Source organism: Neophocaena asiaeorientalis, unplaced genomic scaffold (assembly GCF_003031525.2).
Source record: "Neophocaena asiaeorientalis asiaeorientalis breed wild unplaced genomic scaffold, Neophocaena_asiaeorientalis_V1.1 scaffold418, whole genome shotgun sequence".
Lineage (NCBI taxonomy): Eukaryota > Metazoa > Chordata > Mammalia > Artiodactyla > Phocoenidae > Neophocaena > Neophocaena asiaeorientalis.
Window position 1 is genome coordinate 2,818,959 of NW_020175731.1, and position 25,044 is coordinate 2,844,002.

A 25,044-nucleotide genomic window follows, 5' to 3' on the forward strand; every position below is an offset into this window, starting at 1 on the left:
GGGACGGGGGGGGGGGGGCCCCCAAACCCAAAAAAAAAAAAAAAAAAAAAAAAAATACAGAAAAAGGATGAAACACGGTGTGAGCATGATTCTACCCAAGAAGAAGAAAGAATATGGTGGGGAAAGGATGCTGGATGATTTCCCCTTGGAGCCTACACGAGCTCAGGAAAGGTTAGCGCTGATCTAGAGCCAGACAGGGAATAATGAATGGCCTTGGAGTTGATCTAGAACCAGACAGGGAATAATGAATGGCCTTGGAGTTTTCAAGTGATCAGGAAGCATGTGATCAGACTTTCAGAGGTGTTGGCAATTCAGATTGTGCCTTAATATACCTAAGTGTTTCTATAAAACACAGAATTTGTATTATTTTACCATATTCTGACCGTTCTTGGTTGCGTGTCCTATTACGCAAATCTTACAGATTCCTAAAGAAGGAGATTCTGAAACCCTTACCTTTGGTATTAAAAGATGTCAAGTACTCCCCCTTCCCTCCTTCTCTTCTTTCTTTAGCTTTCTTTCGTTAACTGACTCTGACCAAATCACTTCATTCTTTGGGTCCCTGATTATTATTATTATTTAATCTCTAAATGACAACACTGAACTAGATTATCTATCCCTTCCTCTTCTAAAAACTTGATTATGAAACTTTCCAAAATGACAAAACACAGCAATCGACGAGGACGAGCCCTAATCATATTGGCCAAATTAAATAGCTGTGGTTTCCCAAAAAGTTACTTCTAAATATCACAGATGATTCAGTTACCCCCTTTTTTTCCCCTAGAACTAGTAGATCTCTTTGCTCTCAGAGCTGTTACGAGGGCACTGAGATTTACGTAGAAAAAGTGGTGCGGGAAGCGCGGGATTTTCACACAGCATTTCACAGATTTTCAAATCAGCAAAACTGTTAGCGCCTATCTCCTTGACTCAAAAAATCTGGATAGCCACAAGTAGATAAAACCTTATCTTTCCGCTCTTGAGTTCCCCCTCCTGGGCTCCAGATGCATTGACCGGCATAAGATTCGGCCCCTTAACTGCTGAGCCTAACACCCTAGGCGTTCACTTGGCGCCTGGGGGACCCGTGGGGGTCTGCGGCTTCCCGCGAGAGGTGGGCGCGGGGGGAAAGCGGGGCCGCCACACTTCCGGTGTCCGGGTCGGGCGCTCGCCACACTTCCTGTTGATCCGGCTCCGCTGAGGGCTGGGCGGAGAGGAGGGCCGGCGGGCGGGCGGCGGTCACTCACTGGCCAGGCGTGGGCGCACGCGGGGCCGCCCTGGGCACAGAACGTCGTCCGCCTCGTCGCCTGAGCCTCGAGCACTCTCGGCCGCAGCGTCACCTGCCCTCCGTGCTTTCGTCCGGCCCTCGGCCCCGCCGCGCGGCACCATGCCCGCCGTGGACAAGCTCCTGCTAGAGGAGGCGTTGCAGGACAGCCCCCAGGTACCTCCCGCCGCCCGGGTCCCCCTCGCCCGAGGGCTTGAGGCCGAGGAGGCCCTACCAGCCCCGGGGTGGAGGCTGGGAGTACGCCGGGCCCTTCGGGGGCGAAGAGGGGGCGGGCCCGGCCCTGTGTCTTAAGTCCGGGATGCTCCGGGAGCCGGCATCCCTCAGAAAGGGCTGGAGACGTCGGAAAAGCCCCCCGCGGCCGGAGTCTTTGTGTCCCGACCCCTTTCCAAACTCGGCTGAAACCGAGGCTGCTCGGCCTACGCTTGGGCTCCACCAAGTGCCCCGGGGAAATAATCTTTTTTTTGCCTCAGCTTTGTCGTAAGATAGGAATAATTGTACCTGCCTCCTAGAGTTGTTAGAATTAAATAAGGAAATGCCTGTCAAGTTGTTCGCGGGCAATGTCTGGTACAAAATAAGAAGTCAGTCTTACTTATTATTACTACTACTGATATGATGGGACCTGGTGGATTTAGGACCGGAGTGGGATGTAGAGAGCCTAGACCTCTTCCCCAGCGGTGCCAGACCTCCCTTTGGCCCTGTTTTCCCATTCGTGAAGAGGAAATTACAATACCTGCCCTATTTGCCGCACAGGGGAACTTCATTAGCGCGCCCGAGATGAGAATCAAGCCCTTTGAGCTCTGTAGATGAAAGCTGGTGTGCAAATGTAGTAAATGAGTGCAGAATGACGTTACTTCATGAGTCAGGGCACCTTTCCCCAGGGAACCTTTGTTCTTCTTCATTAACATTTCCCCAGCTTCATATCTGCCCTAGAGGCTCTGCATCCTTGGGTTATTTCAATACCTCTCCTTATTCCCTAGTATCTCAACTCTTGAAAAATTAGAGTAAGAGTAACCTCTTTTCCTTTCACGGTTTCTCATCCCTTTGTGCTTCCTTTCCATTTTCTTCTTAGTGAATTGTGCCTCCCCAGGATGATCCTTTGATGGACTTACCTACACCCACTCTGCATCTCTCCAGTTCAGAATTAGTAGTCAAAAGGACTGTGTGCTTAGTTGCCTTGTGCCCATTTCTTTGTGATCTTCTTACACAGGCAAGTAAGAAAGTGTAAGCAAGCTGTGATTTTTTTTTTTTTTTAATTGTTATCCGCTGGTCTGATTGACTTCTCAAAGGCCTCTCTGAAGCCTCTAAACTTCTGGCATTTTAATGGGATCAAAACCCTGGGTAGAAGTCATTTTGTCCATCCTCACACCTGTTGCGTGCGATCTGGAGATAATATTGTGGAATTTCTAATATCATTTTGAACAGGGGTTTCCACTTGCTTTGTAGTTGGAGAAACTGAGGTGCAAAGATATATTGCTTTCCTAACTGGACATGGTGATGGCTGAGCCAGGTTAAAGAAGTGGCACTAACTGATTCTCCATGTTGCCCTTACCGAGGAGTTACATTTGGAATTTTTGGCTCTCACATCAGTGAATAGGCACTGGTTCTGAGTTGTTTATAGGATGTGCTCAGCAGTGAGGTAGGAGACAGCGGACTGGCAAACGAGTCAGGCCACTTGGGTCCTAATTGTGGCTCTAACACTAACTTATCATTTGATTTGGGCAAGTCACTCATCCTCATCCTGTGACTGGCTGGGTTTTCTCATCTGCAGAATGAGGGTCACGGAGCAGATAATATTTAAGGGGCTTACAAGTCTAACATATCTGCATGATTTATAACTGAGCTTGCATGAGGAAGAAGAGGTTAAGAGGCATCGTCATTTCTATTTAATGTTCCTCTCTATGTAGGGAATTTGTCATTGCTTTTGAGACGTGGGTGTCACCCTCTGAGGGTTCTCGGTGAGGTTTGAATGGAAGCAAACTTCCAGGAAGGTCTTTGATAACCATCAAAACATATTTAGCTCTCTTGTATGGGGTATGTGCCTAATGCAGCTTTACTGCCAAGGAGATTCATAGACTTGTAACTGGAAGGAATCTAATCCAACTCCTTAGTTTTATCTGTAAAGAATAAAAGCAATAGCAAACACCTGTGTCATACATGCATTTTTATATGCCAGGCCCTGTTCTCAGTGCTTTACATATGTTAACTTAGCTAATCCTTTCAACAGTCTTTTGAAGTAGGTACTGTATTAAAATTACCAAGGAGCTGAGAAGTTAAATAACTTGCTCCCAAGATTATACATTATCAAGTGGCAGAGCCGGGATTGGAACCCAGGCAGTCTGCCTGTGTTGTTCAAGTTAGCCCAGCTACCTAGCACCTGGCTTTTCTGTCATCAGTGACCTAAAATGTTTCACTAAAAGGAAGTGATCTTAAGAAACCATCTATTGTTTCCTCTTGTTTTATGTAGAGTATTTATGAGGGTTGCTCCAGTAACCTGGTTGCACAGGATTCATTAAATGAACACAAAAGCTTTTATGTTTGAGCTCAGTGACCCAAGAAGAGCTGAATAGCAGTTGACTGACCTTATACACATCTATTCATGCCCTTTTAAGTTCACAGTGCTGCACAGTGTATTATAAGACAAGTCTTTGTGCGTACATGTATTATTTCTGGTTACCTCTGGTGTATGAAAGATGAAATGTTTTAGGGATTAAGCTACTTGTCTCCATTGCTGTTTGCGAGCCTCTGCTCCTCGCTAGGTGCTGCTAGATGCTGGGAATGTAATGACAAATAAGATAAGAGTGCCTTCCCTCCGCTGGTTCACAGTCTGTTCTGGGAGACAGATAAGGAAAGCAGCAGTTGCAGTACTGTGTGAATGCTGCTGTGATAGGAACACAAATGCTGCTTTGAGCTGCTGCAGCTCACACCTCTCCAGGGGCTTATTCTCTTTCCTGTAAGTAGTGTGCTTTTGAGATAAAGTGTAGCACTGTTGCTTGCTCTTTCGTTACGATATTTGTTTGTTTCCTTTGCAGTTGGCACAGCTGAAGCACAGAGAATTTAAAGATTAAGTTCTGAGATTATTCAGTGAGCGGTCCAGCTGGGAAACCAGGCCTTTTTTAACTCAAGCAGGATGCCTCAAAACATTACCTAGTGGTTTTGTCTTCATTGTGGAGGGTTTTTGTCCTGCTCTACTCTTTGTTTATGATACATTTTCCTTTCGGTAGGCTTGGTTCTACTGAGACATTTCTCTCCCTCTCCCACACTATGGGAACAAGAGTTTTAATTGTTTTTACCTTAAAAAATATATATGTGTATAATATTTATACTTACATATGTTAAATATTAAAACATTTAAAATATATTTAAATATATATAAAATATACACGTGTGTGTGCGTGTGTATATTTTACAATCACAGCTGTTAAAATTGTGCCATTATATAACTAGATGCTATTCTTAGGAGTGAAAAATGTCTAGGACTAGTTTATTAGATGACAGCCAGTTTCTTTATTCTAAGATAGAGGGTAATGTGGAGCTAAGGCTAAGGTGTTTGGTGTCGTTTTTCTGTCCATGCATACTCTTGAGAGTGTAGGGTAGTAGAAAAAGGACGGAATTTAAATCTTGATTCTGCAGGTTACTCAAACTCAACCGCTTGTGTTTCAACGTGGGTAAAATTAGAATAAAAATAGTTGCTTAATTCTTATGAAGAATAAATAACATATGTAAAGTATCTTCATGCCTGCATATTATAGTAACTCCATAAATGATTGCTGTTATTGTCTTTATCAGTGATATGCACCAGTCTTTCGGATTTTTTTGTGGAACTTTCGAGCAACTGGTGTACCTGCCTGGTCCTTGGTCTTATTCCTTCATTAGGTCTCAGAACATTCCTGTTCTTCCAAATATAAGTTTAAGCAGATGCGGAGCTGATAAATGTGGATATTAAAACAGTGTCTGAGATAGCTGGGTATATTTTTTTTCAAGGATGATCATGGCCTAGTTAAGTTAGAAAGGGAAGACGGGAGTGTTTTTGTCAGTTCCAATGGCTGTCATGGTAAACATGTTCAGAATATAAAGAAAAAAAAACTTGTGATGTAGTTTTGGCAGTTATCACAGGTGAGAGCATGACAGTAGGATGACCCAAGAGAAGTCAGCTCCAAGCAGTCAGCATCCTGCCTCCAGACAGGATGGTGGGCTGTGGGCCAAAGAGCATGTCCACTGATGAGACCCACCTTTGCTAGGTGGTGGATGCAGCCTCCTGCGGTGGAGAAAGCATGGCCATTGGTACCAGCCAGACCTGGGTTTACATCGCAACCCTGCTGCTTCCCAGCTGTGGGAGGTTGAGCAAATTTCTTAACCTTGATGAGCCTCAGTTTCATCATCTCTAAAATGGGATTATGTGGTGTCTACCTCATAAAATTGTGGGAAGGATTAAATGAAGTACTATTTAGTGCTCAGCACAGTGTCGGACACATAGGAAGTACAGAGTAAATGGTAGTTTTAGTTTTCTTTCTACTCTCTTTATGGAGGACATTTATACAAGCCCTCTCTTTTCATCCTGTGGCTCATTTTCCATTCTATGTATTTTATTTCTAAGAGTATTAAAAACAATAAATAGGACTCAACTAAATGGACATCAGTAGTATTTAAAAAATTAAATATCCTCAATCCAGTTGTATCACTCTTTTTCATTCTCTTAGATATACTGTTATAGCAAAGAAAGGAACGAGAATCATCACAAACACTGAAGGACTTCTCCAGCATTGGCACCACAAATATCAAAAGATTCTCTCCTATTAGATGACATTTACAGATAACTGTGTAGATAATAGTGTTGCTTTAGTGTTGAAATGAAATCGTAACATGTGAAACCCTTAGTGTCCAACATGTGATAAGCAAAGTTCGTTATCTTCTTCATAATCAGCGTCATCTGCTATCACTGTGTATTAGGCACTGGTAGGCACTTTATGTAATTCATTACCTCTAGTGTTCCCTGCAAATTAGTGTTAGAGCCTAAATTTGGACCCAGGATTGACACGGTCCCAAGGGGATCCCAGATCTTTTGAGAGGCCCCAGTAGACTGTAAGCTCCTGGAGAACAGAGTTGGTTCTGATCACCTTTGAATCTCAGATCCCAACACAACGTTTCATCAAATATTGGATGAAGGCAGAAGTATATACATGAATGAATGTAGAGTGATAGACCAATTACTGTAGGTTCTCAAAACGTCTTTTAACAGTCTTTGTTTTTCAAGTAGTGTATTTTAAAGAGATATAATAAAGAATTCTAAACCAATGTTTTTCACCTACTCATTGACATCCATTAATGGATTATGAGATCCAGTGGGTCACATCCATGATTTTTGTTTTGTTTGCTCTGATCCTTCTGTTGATAAGAATTGGTACTGAAGAGAGTACATTGGTCTGAGAGCAGGTATTTTTAGCCTTAAAGACCTCGGGCAAAACCAGGATAAGCATGTACGACTGTGAAGTCCACCAGAGTTTGTCAACAAAATCAAAGGTAGAATGATTCAAACGTCGGGGTTCCTCTTCCAGTTTATTGGGGGTGCTTTTGGGTCAGTTATTATTCTCTTACCTGAGATAGGTTAGAAAAAGAAAGAAGGAATTGAAATTCATTTGCAGGAAAATAACGAACCTTAATGGATTGTTCTTTGTAAGGTGCCTTTGGTATCATCTCATTAAAGACATTTCTATAGCTTACTCTCCATTCTATGCCTAATGGGTTATTTTCTGAAATATAGATCCCATTATCACTAATGTAGTATTCTAAATTCCCACTGTGCTGGACACATTAACAAAAGTCCCTTGAATAGATATGGTCTCTTATACTTGATACTTCTTTAGGCACCGTCCAATATATAAATATTTCTTTAGTGCTCAGCGTATCAGGCACTACGCATGAAAATGAGAGGAAATACCTTTCATCTAAGACGTTTCTCAGCTGCTCTCGAAGCACTGAGTAGTCTTCCCAAAGGAACTGAGCTAGCATTCTTAAGTTGCTATTTGAGTTTTGTGCCCAGAGCTTCCACTGGTGGGCCCATGGTACATGAAATTTCCTGGTCATGAGTTTGAAAATTGGTTGAATAGAATATGATGAAAGACATGGAGCCTGACTGTAGTATCTTAAGTGGAAAGAATGACACACCCCTGCAAGACTTCCAGGATTGCAGAAAACCAGACAGATGGTTAACTGCTGTGATGATGCAGTGCTGGGTGACCACACCCCAGGTATACAGACAGGCCAGACATTGAGTTCAGTTTATGGGCTTGAAGGGAGAGACTGCCCTTTTTAACACTTATTTTATTGGATGGACTTTACTGGTACTTAGGTAGAGGCTAACGTCGAGACAGATAATAGCCCTTGAGTCTTCTTAACCCTTTAAAAATTGGCTTTCTTTCCCCGGCCCCAGTACTCAAACTGTATTCAGTTTGCCCTCGCAATGTAGTCTAAAGGATTAGAAAAGAAGTTCTGAATTAAAGCTCTAGGAATCAGCTTATATTAGTATTAGCAATAAAAAAGTAAAGCCAGACAACAGACATCTTCCCTCCCCATATCTCTGTGTGCGTGTGTTTGTTTTACCTCCATTGTAACTTCTCCACTTAGAAATAAAATTGACCTCTTTTCTTGCAGACTCGCTCTTTACTGAGTGTATTTGAAGAAGATGCTGGCACTCTCACGGATTATACCAACCAGCTGCTCCAGGCGATGCAACGCGTCTATGGAGCCCAGGTATCCTCCTGCCCCCTCACCTGGAGAGGAACAGAGTGGGAGCCCTCTGCCCACCTTGAACTTCTCTCAGGAGGTTGAGAGATTTGAGTCAGAACACCACCATTTAAACTTTTGAAATAAAATCACAATTGTTTTTCTCTTCTGTTCACCTCAAAAAACTGAGGACAGTTCATTTTCATAGGTTAAGAAATAGGGTAATTTTTCTGTAACTAGTAGACCCAGTAGAAAGGTACCACATAACTGCTTTTTAATTTTTTAAAAAATTCTACTCCAAAGGGAAACATTTGAGTCTCCTCTTCCTACTTGTGAATGAGTGGGTTCAGTATTCTAAGGCATGGCTCTTTGTCTTTCTCATAAATGGTCAGTCTTAGATGTCAGCGCAGGCGAGTAGAGATGTTTTTTCAAGGGCTTCCTCTGCAAAGACTTGAGTCACAGTTCTGGAACTGTTGGGTGGCTTCTTTGTTTTGAGGAACAAATATCTCTGCCTTGCAAAACCATGGAAAATAAATTGCTGAGTAGCAAAAGTGGATCTTTTTAAGATCAAGAAATGCCCATGTATGTTACTTTCTAAGAGAAAACTTGTGAGTTACTTAAAAATAAAATTTGGGGCTTCCCTGGTGGCGCAGTGGTTGAGAGTCTGCCTGCCGATGCAGGGGACGCAGGTTCGTGCCCCGGTCCGGGAAGATCCCACATGCCGCGGAGCGGCTGGGCCCGTGAGCCACGGCCGCTGAGCCTGCGCGTCCGGAACCTGTGCTCCGCAGCGGGAGAGGCCGCAACAGTGAGAGGCCCGCGTACCGCCAAAAAAAAAAATAAAAAAATAAAAAAATAAAATTTGTTATGTTACACATCAAAATATTATGGCAACCGATACTTTTCATTATTGATTCCTTGCCGACTTAAGCCTGTATCTGTTAATATGTTCCTTTTTCTCATTGATGATCTCTAAATAAATACCACATTCAGTGTATAATAATAATATAATATATCAATAATCATGTATACTCATTTATTTTACATAGCTCTCAATATTCATATACAATCATTTATTATTATCATGGTTTTATTAATCATTCATTCATAACCTATATGGGGAAAAATCTCAGCTCTTGCCATTAGGGAGCTTACAACTGGGTTGGGAGACAGACAAAAATAATTACCAAAGAGTGTTAGAGGTGCTAGGAGAGAAGGGTCACCTAACCTGGAGGAATTGTGCTGGGCACCCAAAAGGAGGAGGACTATGATAGTTGAGACTTATTGGATACTTCATAGGTTCCAGGTGCAGTTTCAGGGGCTTTTACATGTAATCATTTCACTTCAATTCCCTAACAACTCTGAGGTGGGTGTTGTTATTATATCTTCATTTTATAGGTCAGGAGATTTAAGGATTCTGATGATGAATGACTTTCCAATTCCACCCCATTAATACATGGTAGAGCAAGTCAGCCTGAAGCCAAAGCCCAAACAATTAACTACTAAGCATAAGGGTGGTAGCCTGAGCTAGGGAAGCGGCAGTGCAATTGGGAAGAAGTGGATTGGTGACTGATTCTATGTGAAGGGGTTGGATGGGTGAAGGATGAATCAAGAGTGATGCCCACGTCTTTGACTTCAATAACAGGGTGCATAGTTGGGAGAATACAGGAAGAGGAGCAGGGTGTGTGTGTGTGTGTGTGTGTGTGTGTGGCAGTGTGGGGAATGGCAGGGACGTCAATCTTAATTCTTTCCTTTTTTTTTTTTTTGGTCGCACTATGGCTTGCAGGATCTTAGTTCCCTGACCAGGGATTGAACCTGGGCCCTTGGCAGTGAAAGTGCAAAGTCCTAATCACTGAACCACCAGGGAATTCCCCTTAATTCTTCCTTGAGAGGCTGATTTTGAGGTGTCCATGGGACGTAAGAGTGACGTAAGAGATCTCGTTGAAAGTTCAGGTCCAGAGTTCAGGCTGGAGATAGATATTTGCAAACTACTGTATTATAGAAGTGTAACTTGATTAATTGGAACTAATTTTAACGACCAGAAGAATCATGTACATTTGTGAGTTTGTTCGTTTGTTTAGGTAAAACATTTAAAAACTGGGACATACTTTGTCGATTTTTTAAAAGCCCTATTTATTTCTGTTACATGTTTTTGTATTTTTCCCTAACTATTCAAAATTTAAGAGAACAGAAAATTTTTTACTGAGCTTATACCTGCTCTTTAGTAGTTTGACTATTGTTATCAAATGATTTTTCTCATGTTTAAGAGTCCCAAGACTTACGGACTCTGACTCCACCACTCCCAAGAGTCTCTGTTCTGCCTTTCCATGTCTGTCAGAATCATTTACTTGGAGATGTCCAGATGCTCTTTTATGCGTTTTTTTCTTTTGAGCCAGAAAACTGCATTTTGCCAAAATTAAGTGGGTCTTGCATTCCAAGAGGCTGTAACCAGCTTTTACTTCACATCACATGATCATCACATGGGTTACTGGCAGAAGCCCTTCCTTCTGCCTCGGCATTTCCTGCAGCAGAAGCTAGCAAGAACGTCTGGCTAGTGCTGCCAACTCAGTGACAGATACAAGCAGTGGTCAGTGGCATTCGGATAGGCTGGGTCAGGATCAGTTGTTTTTCAGGTTTATTTGAACATGTTTTGTTTTGTTTCTTTTCAATTAAATTAAAAAGAAAACTTTATAACTCCTCTTTGATCAGTTTGTTTATATGTATGAGGGTGGGAAGAAAGAGAAAGAAAGAAAGAAAAGAGTTACCAATGTTTTCATTCAACTTTTTCCCCCAAAGTTATGTTTTCCTGGTTTTATTTAACATTCTTCCTTAAATATTTTACACCTAGTTGTGTTAAATTGAATTAATAGAGTTTTATAATTTCATTTTTAAGAACAGAGGCACTTAGTAAGATGTTATTTTTCATTATTGTATTTTTTAAACCAGATTTATGCTGCTGATAAATGATAAATGTTCATAAAAGATACTTAAAATCAGGCCACATGGTAAGTTTCTGGATTCTGATATAGTGAATAGTATTTGGACCTTAGTTTTAGAAAGAGGAAGAGTTAAAAAAAACTAGAGGAAAGTTCTGTGAACAAACAGTTTTGCTGATTTTGGCTAGTTTAGGGGAGATTTTAAATTTTATTTGGCTTAAGCAGTAGAATGAAGCTATAGGCTATAAGCTGTTTTCAGCATTTTACAGCAGTCACTGGTCACATCTGGTCTCCTAATTGTCAGATGTGCCTTTGCACATGGGGGAACTGAGTACTCCATCATGGGTCATCTGAATGAAGGAAGCCGTACACACTTCTCATGCAGCAAGAGACGGGTTACTTAGAAAGCTCTGCTATCTTTCAAACTATTGACTAAATTCAAAACTTCTATAGTGTCTGAATAGATGCATGGGTATACTTATTTGGTAAAATCTGCTCAAATTTTGCATTTAATACATTTGGTATACTTGTTTTGATTCTGTATATCTACTGTGATTTTGTTTCTTTCCTAATGAGGTTAAAATTTTAAAAAATCTTTTCGAAATGGATTTTTTAGGGTCTTACAATGAAATTTACTTACGTAAATTTCTTACTTCTCCTCTCAGACATTATATTGAGAGAACGGGAAGGTCAAATGATGTTCCTAGCAGTATTAGTGAAACCTGGCACCTCCTGGAACCTGTCTTTCTCCTCCAAAAGATGACAAGCCTCTGTAGTTGGTGCCTTCAGTCTGGATGGAATTTTTTGTTTGTTTTGTTGATTTTTTTTTTTTTTAAGTACATTTTGGATGGAATTTTTCGAAGTGAGAACCGTGGTTCAGACTCTCACTTCCTTTCAGCAAAGCAGGCCTACACAAAGACAGTCTCATCTCTGCAGCTGCTCTGAACCAGACCTTTGGGAGTGCAGAACTCCTGATCCTAAAATGTAAAAGCCCACATTGGAGTTGGGAGTAGTATCTTTTCAAACTGGGGTGAGACCGTGGGAGGGGATAGGAGTAAAATACCTTGAAGGGAAGATATGCATACATTTGGTATTATAAAGAAGAAAATATTTTTCTTTAGAAATGATAATATATATAGATATCAAGCTAAGTGAGTTAATGTTCCTCTTGGGAAACAGAGTAGTGGGCATCCAGGAGTGTGAGCTTGTGATAGGGGAGAGAGAAGGATTTGGGAGGCAGACAGGATCAGAACTGTATATTTTAATAATAAAAATATTATTAGGCACATAAACATACCACACACTAGGCAAGGCACCGCCTGTGTATAATCTCATTTAGCTTTCGCAATAAAGGAGAGGTGGTATTATATAAGAGAGGTTATGTAACTCACCTGTGGTCACACAGCTGATGAGTGGCAGGAACAGAATTTGAACTCAGGTCTTTGACTCCAAAACCTGCACTGTCACTCTGAACCCCTGTGCTGTACTCTTTCGACATACTGGTCTCTAGAAATGGCAGCAGAGGCTAAGGAAGTGGGAGTCTTCAAAGGTTGTTCTTGTCACCATAGAACACCCACACTTATCAGCCTAACAGCTTTGTAGTGTGTTATGGGTGGGAGCCAGCTCCTTTTTGTATCCCAGAGTAACTTCCCTTGTTTAATTGGTTTTTATCCATAATGGTTTCAATCAGTGCATTTTAATAGCTCTCAAAAACAGTCAAATTGAGGTTTCTGTGACAGGGACAGAGAAATATGTGTGTAGCGTAAGGCATTCGGGAGTAGAGAGCCCCTGAGTGGTTTCTGGAAGCACCTTCAAAGACCTGAGTTTTTGCACTTGATTTGCATGTGGGATCTACAGCCTTCCCTCATTCTGGCATTGAAGGCTTTCAGATTAGTATGGAAGATTATTCTGGGCCAGGCTCATTCATTAGGTATGAGGTTAAGTATGTGACCTTAGATGCATCAGATCTGAGTTCCAGTCTCGACTTGGCCACTTGCTGTGTGACCTTGGGCAAGTCACGTGATTGCCTGAGTTTCCTTGTTGGTTAAACAGAGGCCATAATAATACCCACCTCATAGGTTGTTATTAGAACTAATAATACCTGTAAAGTATAAGATCAGTCCCTGGCACGAAGTGCTCACTGTTAACATAACCACCTTCTAAGCCTTAGAATAATAGTAGTTATGATAGCACTGTACCCTGGGACTGCTACTTGGGTTAAATAGAAGCTTGGTCCTCTGATCTTGACCTTCCTGAAGGAGCAGTCTGTACATTCCTCACTTCCCCACTGCGTAGTTGATGTTTGCTCCTCAGGCACCTCAGTCTGGGCTCGATCCCCCACTGGCAGCACAGGCGGCGTAATGCCTGGTTCATAGCCTCTCTCCACCCTCCATCCCAGGTAGCACCCGATGCTGTTAACATTGCCCCCCTCGAAACTGTCCTTCTTTGGTTCCTGTGACAGTGTCTGTCCCGAGTCTCTACCCACCATTCTTGATTGTTCTCCTTTTCTGGCGCCCTTATGCTGCCTGCCCCTTAAGTCTTGGTGTTCTCCAAAATTCCACAGGAGTCCTTCTCTGGTTAGTCTCTACTCGTTTCCTGGGCAAGGTCACTTCTTCAGCAAAGCCCGGCCATTCAGAATCTATTTCTAGCCCTCGTCTCTAGGTCCTTATTCCAAACGACTTTTGCCTATTGTCACTGTGGAGAGTGAGTTTTCAGCTCTTACCTGGGCTATTGCAGCACCGTCCTAAGCAGTCTTCCTGTCGTAAGGGGCTTGTTTTCCCCTTCAATCCATCCTTTACTCTCGAGCTACCACATGCAAACCTCCCTTCCCTCCCTGTCTTCACCTGCTTCTGTGGCTCCCTGTAACCACAGGCAGAGGTAAAAACTCCTCATCAAGGCACGCAAAGCTCTTCATGAGCTGAGTTTCAGCCTACTCCTCTAGCTTCATCTTTGGCTGTTCCAGAATGTGCCAGGCCCTCTGCACATCTCGAGACTTTGCTATGCCCTTCCTGCTTCCAGGACTCCACATGGACCCCTTGCCCTGGCAAATGGCCTTCCCAGCAAATGGCTTTTAAGACTGATCTCAGGTCCAAGGTGTCTGTCCCCTTTTCTTTCTTCCTTTTCTCCCTTTGGACGAAAGCACCCTTCACCCGTGTGCCCAGATGCCCTGCACTCTTGTTGGTCAGAGCACTGAGGGACAGTGGGGGATTTTCTTTCCTCCCTGTGCACTGTGAGCTCTGAGAGCAGATTGTCTTTGTCTCCAATGGCCAGCACCTTCCGTGGCCCCGCTCAGTGTTTGATAAATAGGTGTTAAATGAAAGACTGCATCCGGGCCACCTCGACCAGACTGTCAGCACACCCCCTCTGTGCGATTTATTGTCCCTCCCAGATCTGTGTCCCCTTGTCAGCACCTTAGCTCGGTGCACTGCCATCATGGGTCATCCAGTCTAGGGTCCGTTCGTCTTGGACTCCCCCTCCTTCCTCATTCACTCTAGCCTGTTGTTTTTGCCTCAGCGATACCAGGCATATCTCTGCTACTTTCTGGCTCGGGCTCAGCCTTCTTTCTCTCTCACTCGACTTCAGGTGGTCTCCTGACCCTCATGTCATCCTCTTTTTCCACCACAGCCATTCATGATTTTTCTTCTGCTCACATTTGACCTTGTCATTCTCCTGCCAAAGTTCCTTGGGGCCTCCCTGGTGCTGGCAGAATGTCAGAGTCCTCAGCAAGCATCCCCACATGGCCTGCCCCAAACACAGCTCTCCAGCCTCTGTCCTTGCTACGTTCCTTGCCACTCCCTCTGTGCGCAGCTCCCCCCCCGCCCAGGGGGCTCCTGATCCAGTGCGACCCCCTGACCCCAGCTTTGGGGTAGTGCTGTGATGAATCAGACTCTCAGCCACTTGGCTTTAGGTAACATTTCTGGCCAGTTGTTTAGCCTAGATCAAAGCAGTGCCTACACTGTGACTTTGACTCTAGTGGATTTCCTCTGCCCCTGCTCCTGGCCTCTCCATTCCTGCCCAGAGGCCTTTGGGTAGTTTCAGGTGACAGTTGCAGTTAGCGAGCGCTCTGTGCCACCATAAGGTAAACATTCCTTTGGCCAGAGCTCAGTTTTCCTTCCGGGTTTGTTAACCACTGGTCTTTCTGCCTTGGCGCCAGCCTTGGGAAGTTCTGATGAACATAGGATATTCTGTCAGTAAACCCTTTGTCAGGTCATCTCTTAAGGCTTCCTGTGAGGTACCCAATAGCATAGATAGTAACCAGAGAGCTTTTCCAGGGTGTCGGACTCTTACTCGCAGAACTCCATTTAGAATCTACATTGTACGCCACCACTTTTGCTGGACTACAGCTAGAAGAGTATGGGATTTATGCTGATATCTGTAGCGCCTGTGAGGCCTGCTCACTGAGTACAGTACTATTAAGTACAGTTTTGGACTTCGGATCAGAATAGTATGGGGTTAAGCACTTGGACTTTAGATTCTGAGTCTGACAGATCTGAGTTGAATCGTTGCCTTGCCAGTTACTAGTTGTGTAATTATAGAAAGGTATTATCCTTTCTGAACCTTTTTCTCCTCATTTGTAAAATGAGGGTAAGAATATACCCTACCTCATAAGTGCCTCGTAGAATTAAATGTAATAATATATAAAAAGTGCTTAACAGCAATGTCAGGTCCTAAAAAAGACTCAGTAAATGTCAGCAGCTATCTTTATTATTGTTACTGCTAATATTTACTCTTCACGCAAGTTCCAGTTTTGCAAGTCTTATTGAAGAGATTTAAGCAGGCTTACCTCACAGGGTGTGTATGTATTGGGTAGAGCATTTCATAAAACCTTTGTGTACAGTAGATTAAGTGTGAGTAAGGTTAAAGTTGGTCTAGTTTAAAAGACTTTTCATGTCCTGTGCTCTGTATAGGAGAGGTTCATTTCTTTTCAGGGCAGATGACAGGCCATTTTGTACAGGTATTGTTTGTACCCAGTGGAATCATGCTGGTAGAACAGAATCTTGCTGTTCTGTAATACATAGCACTTGCAGAAAGTATTTCTAGGGGAGACCCAGCAGAATCCACTGCACACAGGAATTTTGGAAGCAGTTGTCTGTTGTGTGCAGTGCCCCTTCTTCCTCGGCCTCAGTGGAGCTGTGCGCGTGGCACACGAGTGCCCCCCATTGACCTGGGCACAGTCGGATGCCAGCAGCTCCCTGGCAGGTGTGTGTCCACTACACGTGGGGTGCTTGCCAGTACCTTCTAAAGGAGAGAAGAATTCAAGTAGCCTGTGGCACTTGCTTGTTATGAGCACGGAGGGTGGTTATCATATCTGTTGACTGGTCTCTAAAGAATACAGATATGGGGGAGTAATATTTTAGACTTAGCTAAAATAAAGAAAAGAATGGACTAGAAGAGTAGAAACTAGAAGAGTAGAAGAGTAGAATTCAATCCTTGAATTTGAAGGATTGTAGCTTCATGGAGAGCCTCCTGAGGGAGCTGTGGCAGAGTTTTTGAGACAGTTACTGTCTAAAGCAGGATCAGTACTTTACAGCCCTTGGACTGGCCTCTTATTTTTGTAAATAAAGTTTTATTGGAACGAAACCATACTCATTTGTTCATGAATTATTTATGGCTGCTCTTGTGTTGTGACAGAGACTGTATATCCCATAAGCCAAAAATAATTGCTATCTAGCCTTTTACAGGAGAAGTTTGTCAACTCTAGCCTAAGGCAATGGCCTTCTCAGGTCTTTTCTCTTAGCAGGACTTGGGATCTTAGAGAGTAGTGTTTAAGAGTGTGGATTTTAGACAGACATGAATTCACATCCCAGCCCTGCTACTAACTAGCTGTGTGACCTTGGGCAGGTGGCCTCACATCTCTGTGCCTCCATTTCTTCTATAAAATTGAGTTACTAATTAGAACATGCCTGACAGGGTTGTCAGAATTAAATGACGTAATGCCTGGATTGCAGTTAGTTGGTATCTGGCATGAATTAAGTGCTGTGTAAATGTTAGCTGCTATTGTTAGGATGATTCTGTGGGTCTGCAAATCACAGTCTACATGGGGCTGCCTGGGGAGGCAGATGCCAAGGTAACTTGAACGAATCCATCTTAAGCGCACTGCTGCTAACTCAGAGAAGAGGAGATGGGGATTTTCTGATACAGCAGGGTAGCAGCTCAGTGAATGGGCTAAGACCCTTGTTCCCATGCGCCCTGATCTTCAAAACAGCACTGCTAAAGATGGTCAACTGGCTGTTTCCTGGCTGACTGCTTTATGCCGGTCCACTCTGTATTTTATTTCCCACCATTTGTGATGTTGCCTTACAGGGTTAGGAAGTATTTCTCCCCTCACACTGTGATTCCAGGTATTGTTTAAAAACTTGAAATTTATATGAATCTTCTAACCTTGTTTGTTCCTTCATTCATCAAACATTTGTGGAGTGCCTGCTCTGTGCTAGGTAATGGTTGCATGCTCTTGTCTAGATCCAGGACGTAGTACTTGTGGATTTGTTTGTTTGCCCTCCTCTTGGCTTTGTGACTGCCAGCTCTGGTTAGTTTTCAAAGTGGTGGCACCCCAGTAGGATGCCAAAGCCAGGAATTATCATTATGTTTGCCTGACTTTATTCTGGGGGAGAAGAGAGAGCGCCACGTTTCAGGGTCTACTGATGGCTGTTTCTTGGGGAGATGAAGGAAGTCAGGGAACAGGTTGACCAGTTATCTGCAAAGAAGGCCCAAAAAACATAGGATTAGGCTCTGATGGGTCTTGCAAAGGAGGCCCATGAAAAATAAAACAAGCTCCAGCAGAGTTCAGGCCTTACCCCTAAGGAACAGCAAACCCAGGGGAATTAGAAAGGAAGTGGAGGCCAAGGCTGGCCAGTGCCCTCCCTTTATCTGCTCCAGGTCAGACCCAGTAGCTCCCTCCCTCTCTTAGGAATACACCCTGAACTTAAAAAGAATCCTTAACTGAGCTTTAGAAACGTAAGACACGTTTTCTAGGCTGGATGTGTTGATGATGGGAGGATAGTGGTCGACAGCTGCTGTGTAGCCGGAGATCAGAGGGATAAATATGAGAAGAAGAAAGTGGACAGTATTGGCCAGTGAAAAACAGCACAGAAAGGGCCTTCCCAGGCATTGTAGCTGTGCTTCTGTGTTACCATCCATCATTACTGACCTAGTGCTGTAAGTTTGGTAGAATCTGACTGTGTCATAATGTCGCTTAAATTCCCACTGCACTTAAAGTCTGCAACTGGGCCACGGAGCCCCGCATGCCCTTGCCCTGCCTATGTTGCCAGGCTTGTCTCATTTCCACGCCTTGCACCCCATGTTCCAGCTATGCCCTGCTTTATAGCTCTTCAGACAGGCAGGGTGCTTTTACTACATACTTGTCCCTCCTTCTGGAAAGCTCATCCCCATGGCTAGCTCCTGGTCTTTCTCCAGGGGTCTGCTTAGAACACCTCTTCCACGGTCTTCTTGAGGACCATGCAGATCCTCCAGTCAGAGCCTCCTCCTGCACGCGGTATTTCCTTTGTGGTTCTCATGCTTGTAACTATTTTTTAGTGTCTGCTTCCCCAGTAAACCCCATGAGGGCAGGGACCACGTCTTTGCTGGAGGTTTGACACGTTAGTTGTTTACTACATTTGTTTACTGACTGAATGACCAGAAGGAACGTCAGTTTATAAATGATGGGGAGGAAAAAGCAAGCTTTAACCTTTTAATTTGTTTTGGTCTTGTTTTCCAAATGATTTCTGAACAAAATATTTTATTACTTTACAGATATATATTATGTTTAAGTGAGTCTCTGAGGTGGCATTTTTCAGTGACTGTGTATGCACTGGACAAACCTTACTTGTTTTGCTCTTCTCCTACAGAATGAAATGTGCCTGGCTACTCAACAGCTTTCTAAGCAACTGCTGGCATATGAAAAACAGGTAACTTGATATATATGTGGCATATAATGCTGTGCTTAGGACTCAAGCGGAGTTCTTATAAAGGAATTCTCTAGAGGCATCCTTTAGAGACCTTCCTTCCTTCCTTTCTTTTTCTCCATAGGCAATTTCCATTTTTTCTTTTGTCTTGCCTTTTCCTATCCACTGATAAATTCTGATGATTATCCCGAAGTCTTTATGATGTATTCTTATTAGCCTACAGAAGAAGTAATCAACTGCCCTGAGGGTTCATATTTTCCGAGGGACTACAAGTGAATCAACACTAAGAATTCCGGGAAACAAACTGAAAGATACCGTTATATCTCAACAGAAGGGTGCTGACCGACAAAGGAGTAGCCTGGGAAGGCTTGTTGACTGCGTGGCTGGGGCAGAACAAGGGGAGAGCTCTAGTTCTCCGCAGTCAGACGCTCTGACGTGATGTGCTCTTGGGAGAAGAGAGGAAGTCGAGGTGGAGGGCAGGGTACTGTGGGGTAACACTATGGTGCTGAATTCCCTAGCATTCAGTTAACACCTGCTGCTTTTCTTCTTTGGTGGTAGAATTTTGCTCTTGGCAAAGGCGATGAAGAAGTAATTTCTACACTCCACTATTTTTCCAAAGTGGTGGATGAGGTAAGATAGCCACATGGCAAGATTTTATTTGATTCTTTTTTGAACTTTCTTTCATCTTTATTTTGGCCCACTTTTTATTTTTAGATATCTACTTAAATATCTGAGAAGGTATCTCAACCTTATCTTCCAAGGTTCATTTCATAAAAGAGGTTGTATGCCGTTCCATTTGTTTCTGGTTTGAGGGCTAAGGCTTTGGTATATATATGAACAATAGACTGAAAGAAAGACTTCTAAGAATTCAGTTTCCTAAGGAGGGAGAATTAGTTTCTCAGGGCTGCTGTAATAAAATTACAAGTAGGTGGCCTAAAACAAGAGAAGTTTATTCTCTCACAGTTCTGGAGGCCTGAAGTATGAAATCAAGTTGTTGGCAGTGCCACGTTCCCTCCAAAGTATCTAGGGGAGAATCCTTCTTTGCTTCTTCCAACATCTGGTGACTCTGGGTGTTCCTTGGCTTGTGGCAGCATAACTCCAATCTCTGCCCCTGACTTCACATGGCCTTCTCTCCCCACGCCACCCTCGTATTTTTTCTCTTCTGTTTGTGTCTTTTTTTCTTATAAGAGCTCTTGTCAGTGGATTTAGGGCCCACCAGGATAACCTAGGATGGTCTTTTTTTGAGATCCTTTATTGAATCTGCAAAGACCCTTTTCCCAAATATTCCACATGGTGTTTGGTATAAACATATCTTTGGGGGGAGTGCGATTGAACCCACTAAAGAGAGATTTCTTACAACTGTTTTTGTAACTGTATTGTATAATACATTTGGAATATTTGTGAAAAGCAGGTATTGTTATAGAAAAAGTACATAAATCATAATTGTAAAAAACACGAGCTCAGATGCTACTGGTGTTGGGCAGAACCCTCTGCCAAATTAGGTAGGTATGAACTGTTTCACCTTCCAAGGAGTGTGTAGTACCTACAGTAGAATATCACCATAGAGAATAAGCAAAGAAGGCAATGTACAGATGCCATTTCACTGTGCAATCATTGATATGAACGTAACGCTATCTTCAGTTCATAAAATGAGAAACTAACGTTCATATGAAATTGTACAAGTTGCCTGTTCATTCATTCAACAGATCAGTTCACCGAGGCATTATTCATTCAACAAACATTTACTGACCACCTACTATTTAGCAGATGCAATTCTAGGCACCGGGGATATAGATACAAACTGTCCACTTCCTTGTGAACTTTGTCCTCTGTCCCACTGCTGTGGCTCTTTGAAGTGTGTGATAATATGGATGCATATCTATTCCAGAAGAGGAGGAGGATGAATGGAGAATGGAATTAGAGAGGAGCAGAAAGTAAATTTTTTTGAAGGTGGGGAGAAGAATTTTTCTTAATTAACAGTGAATGAATAACCCAGGGGGAGAAGCAGTAGTCTACACCCACTGAAGTTATGTGTTTTCTTGACTAGAGGAGATTTGCTCAGGAGATGTGATTAGTTGTCAAAACCCTAAACCGGGATTTCTACTTTAAGATACTTACTCAGAGCTGTATTTTCATGGGTGGGAATGATGATTCTTTTTTTTGAATTAATTTTTTATTGAAATATAGTTTATTTACAATGTTAGTTTCTGGTGTACAGCAAAGTGATTCAGATATATGTATCTTTTTTTCATATTCTTTTCTGTTATGGTTTAGTACACGATATTGAATATAGTTCCCTGTGCTATACAGTAGGACCATGTTGTTTATCTACTTTATATATAGTAGGCTGTGTCTGCTAATCCCAAACTCCTAATTTATTCCTCCCCTCTTCCCCTTTGGAAACTATAAGTTTGCTTTCTATGTCTGTGAGTCTGTTTCTGTTTTGTTAATAAGTTCATTTGTATCATGTTTTAGATTCCATGTATAAGTAATATCATATGATATTTGTCTTTCTCTCTCTGACTTAACTTCACTTAATACGATAATCTCCAGGTCCATCCATGTTGCTGCAGATGTCATTATTTCATTCTTTTTTATGGCTGAGTAGTAGTCCATTTTGTGTGTGTGTGTGTGTGTGTGTGTGTGTGTGTGTGTGTGTGTGTGTGTGTATACACACCACATCTATATCCATTCATCTGTCAATGGATGAGTAGTAGTCCATTTTGTGTGTGTGTGTGTGTGTGTGTGTGTGTGTGTGTGTGTGTATACACACCACATCTATATCCATTCATCTGTCAATGGACACTTAGGTTGCCTCCGTGTCTTGGCCATGTAAATAGTGCTGCTGTGAACATTGGGGTGCATGTATCTTTTCGAATTAGAGTTTTCTGTGGATATATGCCCAGGATTGGGATTGCTAGGTCATATGGTATCTCTGTTTTTAAGTTTTTTAAGGAACCTCCATACTGTTCTCCATAGTGGCTGCACCAATTTACGTTCCCACCAATAGCATAGGAGGGTTCCCTTTTCTCCACACCCTCTCCAGCATTTAGTGTTTGTAGACTTTTTAATGATGGCCATTCTGACTGGTGTGAGGTGATACCTCATTGTAGTTGTGATTTGCGTTTCTCAAACAATTAGAGTAGTTCTTTTAGTGGGGAGTGACTCATTGCAGAAGGATGGAAGCCTAGAATTGTGATTTAAAGGCAGTGTCATGGCCTCCTGGAAGCTTAACACTGTGAGTTTTTAAACAAGCCTCTTGATGTCAAGACCTAAGCCAGTGAAAGCAGTTAACTCAGGTGGGAAGAGTGTAGTAGCTTTTGAGGTGTTTTTCTCAAAAGGTGGGCCTGCATCAGGTTGAAAATTTTTCAAGAGAAGTAACTTGACTCAGAAATTGAAAAATCCAACTAAAAATAGAGATTTGTGTTGCTTATATTTAATAGAATGCATTGGATTCCGGTATTCGATGTCCTAGGCATACAGAGATTTTTTATCCTTGGTGATTGTACCAAAAGCAAGGTTTCTAGATTACTTCCTTTTAGTGCATCTGAGACAGGAAATCTTTGGCATTATGGATTTCATTGCCCACTATGTGTCAGGCCCTCTGCTCTGAGTGTTGCCTATTCATGGTTTGTTTTATCATCAAAAGAGCCATGCAAGGAAGATGCTGTTATGCCCATTTTCCGTGTGACGATACTGAAGTGCCAAGAGGTGGTCTGTGCTCTTCGCACTCCCCTCAGCAAAGGTGCTGTGTTTGGAAGTGACTATCCCTTACCTCTCAAAGCCCCAAGGCAAAAAGTTGGTGACACAGACCACTTGATCCTTAAGAAGCAGTAGTAGAGTAGCTAGGAAGTTTGCCATTCTTGAATTGCATAACCACTGGAAAGAAAACCATTTAACCTCTCTGAGTTTTGTTTTTTTTCATCCGTAAATGGCAGTAGCAGGACAGCCCACTTAATTAGGCTGTTATAAAGGTTAAATTAAATAATTATATCAGAGCATTCGGCACAGAGCCAATTCATCTAATTAACTGTTTAGTAAAAAAACAAAAACAAAAAACAGTACATTTCTTATTGAAGCTATTCAGGAAAAGTAGTTAACACATTATATCCTAATGCATGTTTTGGCATGGCTGTCTTCATGTGTTCCCCTCAGAAAAAACTGCCATTCTTTGGCTTGATTGAAAGATAGGGAGAACATTGACTTCTTGGCCTGTCACTCCCTGGCCCGACAGATGGTTGACCTGAAGCCAGTCTTTAAGCTTGTCAGAGCAGCCTCTGCAAGCACAACCCTGAAGGACCACATCTGTTGTGGGGAGATCCGTGTGCAGAAGGGGGATTCGGACACGTGACTGCTATCACTGCTGAAAGAAAACTTTGCCACATGTTTACTCCACAAGATGACTGCTGGGTGACCTCCCCTTATATACCCAGCAGGAGTCCCAGAGCACCCTCACAATATCCGGAAGTCTGGGCCTACCACGTGTTTAAAGTTGTGGCAGCTGTGTGAGCATGAAAGACAAACTCTGTATCCCACACAGTGTGTTGGAAAGAGCATAGATTTTGGATCCCAGTAGCCCAGGATTAAAATCCCAGGTGTGTCACTTAGTTGCTTTCTGGATTTGGAGATTTATTTGCCCTCCTGTACAAATGAGGATAATAAATAACACCCATCTAACAGAGTAGGTGGGAACTAAGTGGTATAAAGCACAGAAAGAGCTCAAAAGTGGTAGTGCTGATCGTGATCATTTTTATTTCTCCTAGACGATTTACAAAGACAGGATTTAGTTAAGGCCTTTAGGTAGAAGGGGAGAAGGAATCAAGGGCTGTTAAAATTATCTAGTGAGGAGGAGCACATTTGAATACAGCTTTCTTGTGCTTAGAAAGGTCTGAAATCTGGCTGAGTTATTTCTGCGGGGAACATTCTTTCTCCACGGCAATTCCCGGGCCCCCAGTGTCTGTAGTTGCAGGGTTAGTAGGTTCCCAGCAGGCCTGTCTTTCAGGGGTGACTTAAGCCCCCTCTGAGAGTGAGAGCACACAGAGGCCCGGCAAAGTGCTGACCGGTGCTGCCAGCACATCAGAGCTTTCTCCCTGTCTAGGTGGGTGTGGCTCACATCAAGAACACAGAGCCACATCTTGCACAGTCAACAAACAATAACTGTGGGCTCGGAGACTCTTAGCAAACTTAACTGATGCCCCGGTCAGCTAGAAACTTGCATTTAGTTTTTAATACCTCTTAGCTTATGTCATTTACTGGTTTATGCAGGGTATTTATTTGCTAAGGAAGTGTAACTGAGCTCTTTAACCACATGGATGTGTTCAGTGTGATCCCTCAGTGAAATAAGACAGTGTCAGTAATAGTGGGTATAATTTTCTTCAGTAGATTTCTCTTTCTTTCAGCTTAATGTTCTCCATACAGAGCTGGCTAAACAGCTGGCAGACACAATGGTTCTACCGATTATACAGTTTCGAGAAAAGGATCTTACAGGTAAAGTATCTGAGTTCAGTGCCATATACTGTAAGAATATTAATTCATTTAATAGTAATTTTTACTGCAGTTATTTCTTTAACTGTGTGGATCATTGAGAAATGCCCTCTTTTTCAGCTTTTATTAAATCTTCGCTATGTTCTTGGCTCACCTAAAGGAAGTCACAGGCCAATAAGAAAACAGACTTGGAAGCAGACAATTGTAATATTATGTGATGAGGGCAGCAGGACAGAGATGTACAAGGAATAGAAATGGCACACAGAAAGGCGTGATTACCCTTTGAGGATGAGGTGCCAGGGAAGGCTTCCCAGAGAAGAAGAAGATGTCTGAGCTGGGTTTTGATAAATAAATGTTTACCAAGTAGACAAAGACGGCAGGCTTATATTACAGGTTAGGGGACATTTGTAAAGGCATGCTGTTCTTGAGGAGCCATGAACACTTTGGAATGTAAAGTGGGAGGCTTGGAGAAGAAAGGACAGAGTGGGGACCATGCTTTATCTGTGCTAGACTCTGGGGGTACAGCTGTGAACAAGGTAGATAGGGTCCCTGTTCTGATGGAGCTCCATTTTAGTGAGTGGGAGCATCTGTGACTAGTTCAGAGAGCCTAGTTGATCTTCTGGATTAATTTTGATTCTTCAACTAAAGTAAAACTTTAGAATAATTTTATATCATTTGAAATCAAGGTAGTCAAAAACTAAATATAAAGAATAGGGACTTCCCTGGTGGC

The 25,044-nt window shown here is 42.7% G+C and overlaps 1 protein-coding gene across 2 annotated transcripts in view; it reads left to right on the forward strand.

The window, feature by feature from the left end:
• The first annotated feature begins 1,063 nt into the window (after positions 1 to 1,063).
• The window catches only part of APPL2 (adaptor protein, phosphotyrosine interacting with PH domain and leucine zipper 2), a 53,017-nt gene continuing 29,036 nt past the window's right edge, over positions 1,064 to 25,044 (forward strand). The window contains exons 1-5 of one of the 2 annotated variants that reach the window (XM_024732120.1): positions 1,064 to 1,432; positions 7,925 to 8,023; positions 18,774 to 18,833; positions 19,389 to 19,460; positions 24,230 to 24,317. In XM_024732120.1, the coding sequence (XP_024587888.1) occupies positions 1,379 to 1,432; positions 7,925 to 8,023; positions 18,774 to 18,833; positions 19,389 to 19,460; positions 24,230 to 24,317 (373 nt within the window). In that variant the 5' untranslated portion in view covers positions 1,064 to 1,378. The remainder of the gene's footprint in view (positions 1,433 to 7,924; positions 8,024 to 18,773; positions 18,834 to 19,388; positions 19,461 to 24,229; positions 24,318 to 25,044) is intronic. The other variant, XM_024732119.1, reaches the window with a different exon arrangement.